The 12,932-nt window shown below is 41.7% G+C and overlaps 1 protein-coding gene across 1 annotated transcript in view; it reads left to right on the top strand.

Moving 5' to 3' along the window:
• Nucleotides 1-12,932, top strand: part of adam22 (ADAM metallopeptidase domain 22) — a 58,056-nt gene that overhangs the window by 20,560 nt on the left and 24,564 nt on the right. The window contains exons 5-6 of the mRNA XM_069655915.1: nucleotides 5,880-5,962; nucleotides 9,559-9,622. Of these exons, the coding sequence (XP_069512016.1) occupies nucleotides 5,880-5,962; nucleotides 9,559-9,622 (147 nt within the window). The remainder of the gene's footprint in view (nucleotides 1-5,879; nucleotides 5,963-9,558; nucleotides 9,623-12,932) is intronic.

Raw genomic sequence — 12,932 nt, forward strand, 5'->3', positions numbered from 1 at the left:
GTTATGTGATAGAAACTCGAAATAGAGCAAGAAATAGTGCTTCAGCGTCTTGCTCACTTCCTGAGAGCTCGTTCTTACACTTTTTAAACATAAAATATTTATGTGGAGATAACATGTCAACGTGGTATGTACATCTTGTTGTGCTGCCCCGATACTGCAGATATCAAAATATATCATCTCTTTAGCAAAAGCCCCGTAGCTTTAGGACTGCAACTAACATTTGTTTAATGCAGATTAATCTATAGATTACTTTCTTGATTTATCAAAAATGTTTGAGTGAAAAATGTTGATCAGTGTTTCCCACAGCCTAAGAAGACAAATGTCTTATGTCATCCACAACCCGTTAACGTTCAGTTTACTGTCATAGATCAATAGAGAAACCAGAAAATATCATGAAGCCAGAATCATAGAATGTTGCTTGTTTACTCAAACAGATCGATTGATTCCTAAACAAGTTTAAGAATAATGAAACAATTGACGATCAATTAATCGTTGCAGCTCTAAACAGCAGAATTACTTCCATTGAGCTGCAGTGCACCATGTTTGCTGACGTCCACCAGGACCGCCTGCTTAATTTGCTAATGAGAATCAATCACAATGTGGTTGGAAAACAAGAGCGCACATTAATACCAGGTGAACATGCAGGAAGGTAATATATAAAGCTTCAGATCAGATGTTAGTACCAGGTGTATCTAGGATGTACCAAACATGCTGTGATGTTTAGCTAACTGTGATTCCAAATAACTGTAATGTATCTGAATCGACTCCTCTGAAATCTTCAGCTGCTACAGGTCCCCCCCCTCCCTGAGCCTTTCATTGGTTAATCAATGTGTGACTTAGCACACACACAGAAATCACAGCCGATCCAGCCGCCCAGTCTCTGCTCAGCTTACATTTCAGAGCTCCAGCGTGGAGCAGTAGCCGCGGCCTGAACCTTCAGCTAACATGAAATTAAGATTTCTGTGATAATCCTCTGAAATCTGGACTTCAGTTACAGGACATCCACCGAGGCGTCGCGTTACACCACATAAGTGGGGGGATTATAAGGGTCAGGATTTACTCAGCTAAGCAGCAGATTAGTGAGATATTAGATACTTTACAGAGAATGATCCAAATTATTACACCACGTATCCTGTGATGTAGTCTCCTTTAATTATGGAACTTATTATGAAGCCATCTTTCTGTGAATTAATTCACCTTAGATGTGGAAAGAATAAGAGTCCAGTCCGACCAAGGCCAGTCGCCTTTTGGATTAAGCTTGGAAAGAATAAGAGGCGCTCTTTATTAATGGCCGCTGCTCCAGGAGGTTAATATGAGACAAGCTCCTGTTTGTTACTCTGCTCACAGAGGTCAAACTGTCAGCTGTCATAACACAGCTGCTGCTCTGATATCCCTCTGTTCATGGAGCACATCCGCAAATGTAGCACAAATGTGGCAACAGTTAGCTTTTTGTTCACAGTCAGTGTTTTGAATGAAGGGAGAAATTACAAATCCTTGTTTAGCACAAACTTAGGACATCCCACTGTTTAACTACAGCTAACACGATGCTACAGCTGTCTGTTATAAAGAATTTATAATACAATGTTCCCATGTTAGCTCATGCAGCGTCAGTTTGGCTTAAATGTGTAAAGTTTTATTTTTTAGTATTGATTTGTAGATAGAAAACTCAAAGGCTCAAACTTACATGGGGTCTAGGGGTTGGCTGTATCGATACAACTCCCTATTACTAAATATATTATATATAAGACGTATTCTGGAAAATCAGTTAAAACACTGTTTAATAAAACAACCTGACAGGAATGTCTTATCTGAGGACGTCAATCAGCTCCTACATTTTAAAAAGTGTTACTGCTGCTGCTACAAGAACCGACAAACAAAAATGCATGAAAACATTACACTCACTTTAAAACAGGGCTGCACGGCGGAGCAGCGGTTAGAGCTGTCGCCTCACAGCTAGAAGGATCCTAGTTCGCATCTCGATTCGGACGCAGGGCCTGTGTGGAGTTTGCATGTTCTCCCTGTGCATGCGGGTGCTCTCGTTTCCTCCCACAGTCCAAACACACGCTCGTTGGCTTCGTTGGTGACTCTAAAATCGCCTGTAGCTGTGAATGTGAGCGTTAAAGGTTGTCTGTCTCTATGTGTCAACCCTGTGATTGACTGGTGATCCGTGCAGGTGTAACCCCGCCTCTCGCCTGATGACACCTGGGATGGGCTCCACTTTAGAATAGCATTACACTGTACACTCCACTGTATGTAGTTAAGTTGCGATTTAGGTGAAATAACAACCCTGCAAGTTTAAAAGTGAGAATTATTCTTTATAATAATGATACAGTTAAAAACCTTCAATACAAGATGAATTACATGTCTGAACTCTATGACCATGGTGTAGTGATCGGGTTTGTTATACACTACTTTAAGTGTCTACTTTATAGAGTACTCAAAGTGTTTATTTATAGAGTAAGTCTGCCTTAATATGGACACCCCCATTATACTGTATAAAGCTCCAGCGCCATTAAGCAGTCATTCTCATTCATCTTCAGCATCGCTCACGAAGGCCTGATCACCCAATAGTTTAGATACATTGCAATAAATATTAAATAACCTTTCAAAAATTCTCTGTCACATTGTCCAGCCCTGTACAGTAGGTAAAGCATGAGTAATTGTCATAGTGCTTCATCTTAACATGCACATTATGTTACAAGAGGGCAGAGCGTCCTACTTGTTAACAATCTGACTGACCTCCACCTTTCATTGTGCATTGTGGTGTCCACGTTAGATGATTAATTACTCCTATATGGGTCTGAGGAGATCACGGATCTGACTGAATAAGTAACACACACATGCAGTGAGGATGTACCCACAGCGCTGGGTTTCGGGTGTTTCTTTCTTTCGATGAGAAGTGGAGCAGAAGGTTCTGGGCGACAGGGGAGGAGAGACGCGGGGATAGTAGAGCACAGCTCCACTTAAAAATAGCTCTCTCTGTGTCTCTTTAGTTCACGCTCGCTCTACGTCTCTTTACCCGACCTCTCTCTCCCTCTTCTTCTGTGGCTCCATTTAGGTTTATCTACCAAACTTGTCCTTCTGATGCACCCCATTCATATATTTTCGATCTGTCCTTTTCCCTCTAATGCCAATAATACTCTGCTGTTAGCTGTGCTTTAGTCTTATTGGTCGTTTCTGGTCATCCCAAATGTAATATTATAGACACAGAGAAGGTTGTTTTGATACATGCCTGAGGCTCATATCGTGTTCACTATGTCCTTTAAAAATCTGATTCAGAAATGATAGATATGAGACATAATTGGATCTTAGAGAGCGCGTGAGAGCAGAGACGGGTAAGAGTCAGGAACAGCAACAAAAACAAATCATTTATGAGGAATCTTTTTTACAAATGACTTCTTTGAAACTTTAAACAATTTTAACTCTTCTACTCCCTTTAAACCTAAAAGAGTCCCTTTGTTCCAATTAAGGGAAATCTTACAGCGACAGTTGAGTGTTGTTTGTCGAGTAAATAAAAGCTATAGAGATGGTTCACTTAGCTCAAAATAAAGAGAAACAGGGGAAACAACTGTCAAAAAAGTAACAAAATCCACCTACCAGCACGTTTAAAGCTCACAAATTAATACATTCTATCACCTCTTTAGTCCACACAAAAAACAAAGTGTAAAAACATCAGTTTGTAGTTGTTCAGAGTCTCTTTATGGCGACGATACTAAACAAGATTTAATGTATTTATAAGTGAGCCTTGGAGTTGCTGTTCGGCGCATTTTGTAACCCTTGGACAGCCGTGCTCTGTTTCTGCTTACCTAAATGCTAAGCTAAGCTAACAAGCTGCTGGTTCCAGCTCCAAACTTGACAAGTAGATATGAGTTTGTATCCAGTTTCTCGTCTAATTCAAGCAAGTCAGTGAATACAAGTATGTCTAAAATGATATTGTAACGTAAGGGTTCAGTGTTTGGTGGTTGGATCACTCTTGTTGTTTGGTTAACTTTCTTAAGCATCACTAAACACTTCATCAGCTTCTCAACAAAAACACTTCCTCATTCCTGATCACATGTCACTGAACTAACCAATCAGAAGCCAGGATGACGTTAAAAAATATCCCAAAGTAGATTCAGCAAATAATTGCCTCAGTTTTAAAGATGGAGGAGAGAATATTCAAACATGTCAATGACAACTTGGCGTGGGCGTGTTGGGTAGACGGTAGCTCAGTCAGTAGGGACATGGCTTGGAATACCCCAACGGCTCGGGGCGCTTGTCCATGTGCAGCCCCCTCACTCTGACATCTCTCCACTAATACGTGTCCAGAGGGTCCTGTTTGTGTGTGTGTGTATGTGTATTCCTGGCCTTTGTGTGTGTAGCATGTTTGTGTAAAGCATGTCTTCTTCTTTGTAAACACAAATATGTAACTTGTTCACTGTATAAAACAATGTAAACATTTTTGGCTGACTGCCGGGTGACTGCCTGACTGACTGACTGACTGACTGACTGAATGAGTGAGTGACGGTACTTTCAGAGCCGTAGAGAAAGAGAGATGCGACATCACAATGGCGGATCATGGAGCATATTGGACCCCCACTGACACAACACTCTGTCTACATGGCTCTGGACACTTTGTTCGGGGAGTAGGCAGGGCTGCTCCTCCGCTGTCCTCACCTACGTCTGCAGCGCGCACCTGCTTTCAAACACGTCATTGGCCTCATAAGACAGTCCTTGTAACACATTGCCCACAAAAGCGCACACTGACCTGATGCGGTCAGCCATGCGGTTTTGATCTAGTCTTGTTACCTTCACTTCTAAACCTCACAACATTTTGACACTGCAACTTTATAGCATCAGTTAAAGGAACACCCTCTCCTTTTCAAACATGACAGCATTCACCTGAAAAAGTTGGGTACATGAGGAAATACTTTTTTAAGTGTAGAGTGGAAGTGGTGTTTAGAGCCCTGACCTCAAACCCATCCAACACTTTTGGGATGAACTGGAAGGCCTTTAATCAGGGGCTGACCTCACTCACTGACGCTGTTGTGGCTGAATGGGAGCAAATTCCTGCAGCCAGGTTCCAACACCTTATGTAAGCCTTCATTATAAAGCCTGTCGTTCAGGTTTTCGCACACTTTTTTCGACATGTCGAACAGAATAAAAATTGATACATGCGTCCTCACGCAAACCCGTAGGACAGACATGGATTTGGGTGAATTCCAGAGGGAGGGCTGTAGGTAGAAGTGGATGGAGCTGTGCGTTGCTGAGCGTCAGACTGAGGAGCAGAAATTGATCCTCTGATAAAAGCTGCGTTTCCTCAGGGAGGCCGGCTTCCTGCCTAATGGCTGTTAGGCAGCAATGATGGACCAGGAAGAGATGGCCTGCAGAGCACTTAGACACTTAGACATCATACACGTCTATAGAAAATAAAAGTGTGTTTACGCTCGCAGGACGCACACACACACACACACACACACACACGCACACAGACAGATGGAGATGGAGAGAATGAGTGGTCGACGACGAGTCGTGACGGAGATGGAAACATTTTTACAAGTGACCGATGCTGTGGCCTCTTATTGTGGGCAGAAGTCAGCATGGAGTCACAGAGCAGTTAACACACAGATGGTCGTGCACAGTGCCACACAAACACACACTCAGTGCATGCACACACACACACACATCAACACCAGATCATACTTGCACTCGTGTTAGCAAATGAATTCTGTGTGATTGATCGCTCTGAAGTCATTTCCTGATGGATTATGGTAATAAAAGCAGCAAGTGCAGTTTTTCACTCAGTGTTTGAGACATTTCAGAAGGCGACCGTGTGTGTGTGTGTGTGTGTGTGTGTGTGTGTGTGATCTTAATCTGTGTGTGTTTGTGTTTTCTCACAGGGAGGAGAGCACTGCTACTATCAGGGGACGGTCAGAGACATTCCGCGCTCCTTCGTGGCTCTCTCGACCTGTCATGGCTTACAGTAAGTATGAATATTGTGTGTATCTCACTTTATATGTGTGTGTGTTCTCCAGTCAACAGTGCTGCTGGGCCTTGCTCTCATTTATCCATTAGGTCAATGCAATTAGTTTTACCCCCCCCCTTCTGCGTCTCTCTGCATTTTGTAGTACACAGGTTATCACTCGCGCAGACAGGTGCTGCTCACATGTCTCTCCTTCTATTCTCTACCAAGCGCTGGTATTTTTAGAGTTTGTGCTCTGAAGCGTTGCGGAGAGAGACGGGTCAGAAATAAGGCCTGCTGGGAGGGCCGCGCGTCCACTGTTTATGCGTGTTGTGAGTTCCTATATGTGTGATTGTGTATCTCCTCTATGTATGAAGAGGAGAGAAGCGAGGGAGGGGCGTTCCTGCAGGGAAAACATGCTTTATTTTTGGCACTGAATGATACTGTGTGCGAACAACACAAAGCTTGCATAAAAAGTTATGTTATTATAAAAGTAATAATTGGGTGTAACACATGTGCGTGTATTACAGTTTTTTCACAGTTGCTTACACACATTTCCTCTAAGGAAACAGTGTATTACAAAAACTGTGAACTAAGATAAAAACACATTTTTTTTAATTTACAGAAAAGTTTACACTCACTGTCTTTGTTTTTGCAGTAAAGGAGCCTTAAACAATAAGGGGTTCAAACTGGGCTAGAAGAAGCTCCTTGTCAGTCTGATTAACTGCTCATTCATTAACAGTAATCTTTGTAATCATGCCATTATTCATCATGTCAGAGTTTGAACCTCTAAGACTATTAATTGTTCTGAGCAATTGATTGTTATCCCCTTTCCAGAGTTTAGAAGAGGTTCTTCCATATATGTTTATGGAATTATGTCCACATGTGGAAACAACATGGACACTACTAAGGCTATGTTAGGTTTGCAGCCTCTAGGGTCAACAGGGAACGTGTCGGGAGTGTCTGGTTAAGCCAGTGTTTCGCGATAAGGACTTCCAGCCATACTTCCTTTTCCGTGTGCTGCATTGTTTACACTGCAGTTAGCGACTTGAGTAGCGACCGTGTGTTCAGATTAAAAGTGAAGCAAAATTCGCCTCCCCCAGATATGTCAGCACAATAAACGGCATAATTTCTTGGTTCATTAAATCCCCCAGAGGAGCGTTCGTTTATCTGTTCCTGGTGAGTCTCAGTTTCTCTGTAAATAGTCAGTTACACAGAGACTCTGGTTAACTACTGCGGTATGAACCCCAAAAAAAAACTTTTTACTTTCAATAAATGGGTAAAAGTTTGCAGAAATGTCAACATCATGATGCAGATTAGTAAAAAGTAAAAATAAAGCTTTGTCAGGTCTGTCCTCAAGAGGAAAAGAAAACTACTTTTAAAATGCTCGTTTGTTGAATGGAGGTCAAATCCATCATTTCTGGTACATTCAAGGAAGTCGGGAAATCTAAATGCTGAACTGCTTTGGCGACACAGCGTCAAGCGGATTTGTCTCAAGATTAAATATTTGATCTAAAATGGATTATTAGCTGAACTGAGTCTAAATGTCTGTTAATAGAGATTAAATAGAAGCTAAATCGTTGTCAGACCGGTGATGGGAGCCGGGACGTCGTTAAGGCAGATTGCGTCCTGCCTGCTTTTGCTCTTCCTGCATACGCCGCAACTTGCTGATACATGATTGAATATACTACTCAGACCATGAAAACCAGATCACTTCCTGTGCTAAAATCCAGTCACTATGTAGAATCTGGAAATACTTTTATACATGTTGTGTGTCTTACCGTAAAATCTGGAATATAAGTCGCAGTCTGTTTTTGGGGTAATCCCAGAGGGGGAAAAGTTGTTCTATAGCTATTTATTAATAAAAACATGTGTACAAGTTATATACAAATTACATGTGAGCAAAAAAAATGATATGCAATAAATTAATTAATAAAAAGGTTCTTACAACTTTACGACCTCTGGCTGAACTGAATGAATAGTTAATCAATGCAGGAAGTAAACTCAGCTAATTAAGGAAATCAGATTGCTAAACTAGTTTAACTCAGGCTTTTTAATACCGTCTGCATATTTCATGTGATTGTGGCAGCATGTTTGTCAGCAAATTATGGACCCGGTGCACACAAACTAATGAGAGGGAGTGCATGAATAAGTTGAAGCAAAACAAAGTAAATGCGTCACACATTTAATGAATTAGTCCAAATATTAGTGTGGTGTGTTGTAATACAGCTGTCAGGCTCATTCTGGAGTATACTGGATTTATTTGAATAAACATATCTCATGTCTTGGGTGTGTTCATGACTTGTTTTCCTTAAGGTAGGAAGAAATACCCGAGCAGACAATCAAACAGACACACCCAAAGCCGTGTACACAAAATCATTTGTGTATATGTGTGTGTGTTCGGGTGAGAGAGACAACGAGAGGGGGTAGTTACGGGAGTGCACTGTGGTGTCAGGGGGTTAGACATTAGAGGGAGAGTATTTCCCTTATGCTGAGTCAGGTATTTACCATAATATACTGTACATCCTGCTCTCTCCTCTTTCTTTCTCGACACACGCACACACACGCACACACACGCACACACAAACTCTCTCTGCAATGCAATAGGGTATTAACTGTATGAAGAGAGAAAGTGCTCTCAGCCTCATCCATCCCAAGACGCAGACAGTAAAGTATCGACTCAGGTTCCTGTTTTAGCAAATCATCACCTGATTAACAAATTATCAGCCCGAACACTTTGCTTACTCATTCCTCAGGCATCCGTTCAATCTGTTATTTCGTATAAACGGCACTGAAAAAATATTCTGTAACTTTGACCTGTTTTTTTCCCTCTTTTTTTCCCCGTGTGTGTAATCTGCTCTAAGTGCAATGTTGGACCAGAACAGACCGTGTGTTGAAGGTGAATTCTGTGCGTTAAAGGCCAGATATAAGTAGAAAAGAAAGGCAGGGTCAGATGGAAGAGAAAGACAGATGTGTGTGTGTGTTTACCCGTGTGGCTTCGCAGTTTGACCCGACCAATCTCCTAAAAGCTTCCGATAAAGTTAATTAGCGGATGACGCGTGTTAAAGTACACATGCGCACACGCAGGCGGGCGGAGACAAGAAGACCTTCAACCAGCTGCTGAATGAGAAATTGATCTTTGGATGGTGGATTGATGTTTGTGTTTCAGGGTTTTTTCCCTCACACACCTTTCTGTCATATATTTCTTTAGTTTTTAGGCGTTTAAAGGACTGCTAAAATTCACCCTCGTCATGAACCAGTCTGAACTCCAGAGATAAAATCCTGAGGTGACCTTTAAGTTCTGCCGTGTGAGGGAATCTCAGATGGATGCCCTTTTGTCTCACATTATCCTCCACCCTTCCTTTAAGCCGAACATGTCCCGGACACAGCAGCCAGGACAGACGAGAAATCTGTCCCAAACTGCACCTCGTAGGAGTGCGTCACAGTCATTATTCTGACAAATGCAGCAATAATACAATAAAACCCCGCCGGGCAGGCACTGAAATGGCTAATGTGTCGTTCTGATGGCGGAGGAGGGGCTGAATTCTGATGCATTAGTTCATTTGAAACTACAGCGACAGGTGTTGATATGTGCTCTCTCTCTCTCTCTCTTTCAGTGGGATGTTTTTCGATGGCAATCACACCTACATGATTGAGCCTGGAGGAGAGGGCAGCAGCCAAGTAAGTACTCTGCAAATCTGTACCAAAATGTATGTACTTACAGGAGCTGCTGATGTCTATTCATTCTCTCTCCTGCTACCTCCTCACATCCGGCCCTGCTGTGTCGGTTGTTCCCGGCCTTTTTCTGCCTGATGTGTCACCACATCCTCTATCAGAGTGTCAGAGCTCAAGTAGCCGCTTGTCATCACTTCTTGACATCTTCCATACTTGTCATCTTTAATGCTTTTGACCTCAATATTTTTAACTCTGTGCAGATTCAGATTATCTATATTGTCCCTCAAGGGGAGATTTGTTTTGCTGCGGGAGCACACAGAACCACACAATACACAAGGATCATCAGAAAAAACAGACCCAATTAAGACCAAACTTAAAGTCAGACACAATATAATAGGACAATATCAAAAACACCAACATTAAAATCAATAAAAAGGATTAAACTGTCGGCTGCATAAAACCAGCAATTTCAACACATTTGTTGATGTTTGAAATTTAAACAGGCATATTTTGATTATTTCTGACAAGACTAAATTATGAATTGATTAATCAATCAGCAGATTACTCAGTAATGGAAACAAGTTAGTCGAAGCGTCTCTGTGAATACTGTCACATCATTTTTATTCATAAAACAAATAGTTATCTTTGGCTATTTATGGCCTGTTGGTTAGGATGCTATAATCTCTGATCCCATTGGCTATATATGATGATGATATAGCCTCTGATGACAATGCTGAACATGTCAGGTGTGTCCGGTTTAGCCAGAGGTTAGTGATAAACGACTTCTAGTCAAGACTTCCTCTTCTGCGTGCTGCATCATTTACAGAAAAGAATTCGACATCATGATGCAGATTTGTAAAAAGTAAGAATGAAGCTTTGTCAGGTCTTTCCTCAAGAGGAGAAGCAAACTACATTTAAAATGCTCGTTTGTTCAACAGAGGTCGGATCAATCATTTCTGATGCATTCGAGGAAGTCAAGGGAATTAATCTCAAGTTGAATTTTTGATCTAGAACAAATTGTTAGCTGAACTTTCTGCAGATGTTTATAGATCATAAATAAGCTAAATCAATGTCAGATGGCCGCTAATGGGAGCTGGGATGTCATTACGGGGGATTACGCTCCGTCTGCTTTTGCTCTCCGCGTGGGACTGTTTTTCCGGCATACGCCGCAGCCTGCTGATAGGTGATTGGTCAAAGCTGCTCGGACTACAAGCGTAGTACAGACGCAAACCAGAACACTGGCCGAAGCTACTTCTATGTGGAATCTGTAAATAGTGATTAGGATGCAGGGCCACATAACTACAACATCCATAGTTTGTATCCAGCGTGTCTCTCTTTAAGAATGTATGTGCATTTGCTTGTTAGGCTGATGTTCACTTTTACTTTTGGTACTATTGCCTCGACTTTTATTATCGGATGTGTGTATATTTTTGGTGGACAACAATATGTATTAATATATGTACAGTATATTCTTATAACTACACCCTGATTGCTCCTTATTAGCTGAGCTACACAGTCTCTCAGTGAACCTCTTGGCAGCTGCAGAAGAGCTTCAGCACAGTGTGTACAGCAGATGATAAGTGAGAATGGTTTTCCTGGTATTACAGGATTCATAAAGGGGTCAGTTATTGTCCTGAGAGGAGGATGAGACAAATCTGAATCAGTTACAGATCACACACCCGGCCGTCGACCCGTCTTCTAATGAACCCAGAGTGTGGCGGAGAGGTCTCAGGACGGAGAGATTTGCTGGATTACAAAGCCTGCAGACAGCAGAGAAGCCTACAGCCAATTAGATAATAACAATTACAGGCATTACAGTGGGAAGATCTGAGATTTTCTAAAGACGCCTTGAGCTTGAGAGTGAAGGAACATGCTGCTGATACTGTGTCCTTTCTGCTCTAATTAAAACGTCCAGAAGAAGTGCGCGCCTGGTGTTAATCAGAGAGGGACGAAAGGGGACAAGATAAGAGGGGTCAGGGATTATTGTCTGTGTTTGTGTCCACTTGTGTGTGCGTGTTCTTGTGTGGAAGTGTCTATGTGCACTCAGGGGTGCTGAAAGTGGTGCCTGGCACACAGAGCTGTTTAAGATTCATCCCCATATGACAGTTTTAGTGCCAGTGGTGTTGAAAGACAGGTGAGGGGCGGTCATAGAGAGAATGGACAGAAGGACAGAGAAACTGTGGACGCTAAGTGGTTTTGTTCTAGCGGTAGCTTTTTCACTGTTATACTAAATGAAATATGGTATTGATTTCGAATTAACATGATAGAGAATTATGAATGTATAAATAAGATAGAGGAAAGAGAAAGAAGACAACCATGTATAAGTCCACCGTCTTTATTTCACATATGGCTACACTTCGTCTGGCCTCCTCCTCGTCACCCCTCTGCCTCCGTCGTTCCTCTCCAGCATTTTCTGGAGAGTCTGAATTATTCAAGCGCTGAGAGAGAGCGAGAGATCTTAACTAAGAATACTGCTGCGGCGCTCGTCTTCAGAGATACAGTATCTTGGTTCCCTTTTTTTTGGTCATTCACAGACAGTGACGTAAAATGCACAAAAAAGGAGGAGGCTCTCTACTAGTTGAGTTTTATGTTACATGGCAAACATTTAGCCAAAACACAGCTGCATATTAACTATTTAAAACACAGACATCTTCTCAAAGTACATGTACAAAGCCAAAAAAACGTAATTCATAACTTTATTATCAGATTTACATCATTTCAGGTCACATATGTTCAATAACAACATGCAAATAAATCGCACCAAACAAGATGTAAGCCTGATAGATGGCACATTAATAGATGGTTAAGTACAGTATTTTGCTTAAATACAATGTTAAAGTACCTATACTTTCTTTTACAGTTGTGTAGAGGGTTTATTATTACTTACCTAACATGATAAATCAGTTAAACGTACCTTTTTCGCACTAAACTTTCACAAATTTTTCTGCCTATTGAGTACTTTTAGTTTAAAGGGGGGGTATTATGCTCATTTCAAGGTTCATATTTCACTCTGTGATACCTGTGCAGTAGCTTAGCATAATTTACAGTTAAAAAACTCCTCGTTTGGGGCGCTGTTTAGCTCAGTTGGTATAGCAGGCGCCCCATGTACAGAGGCTGCAGTCCTCGTCGCACTGATCGCAGGTTCAACTCCCAGTCTGGCGATCATTTGGTGCATGTCATCCCCCACTCTCTACTCCCAACATTTCCTGTCTATCTTCAACTGTCCTATAAATAAAGCCAAAGGCCAAAAAATAATCTTTAAAAAAAAAAAAAACTCCTCGTTTTTCTCACACTGGTGCTCTGTGCAGGCCCTCAT

Source organism: Semicossyphus pulcher, unplaced genomic scaffold, assembly GCF_022749685.1.
Source record: "Semicossyphus pulcher isolate SPU_LCO1_2020_fin unplaced genomic scaffold, fSemPul1.0.p SCAF_9, whole genome shotgun sequence".
Taxonomy (NCBI): Eukaryota; Metazoa; Chordata; class Actinopteri; order Labriformes; family Labridae; genus Semicossyphus; species Semicossyphus pulcher.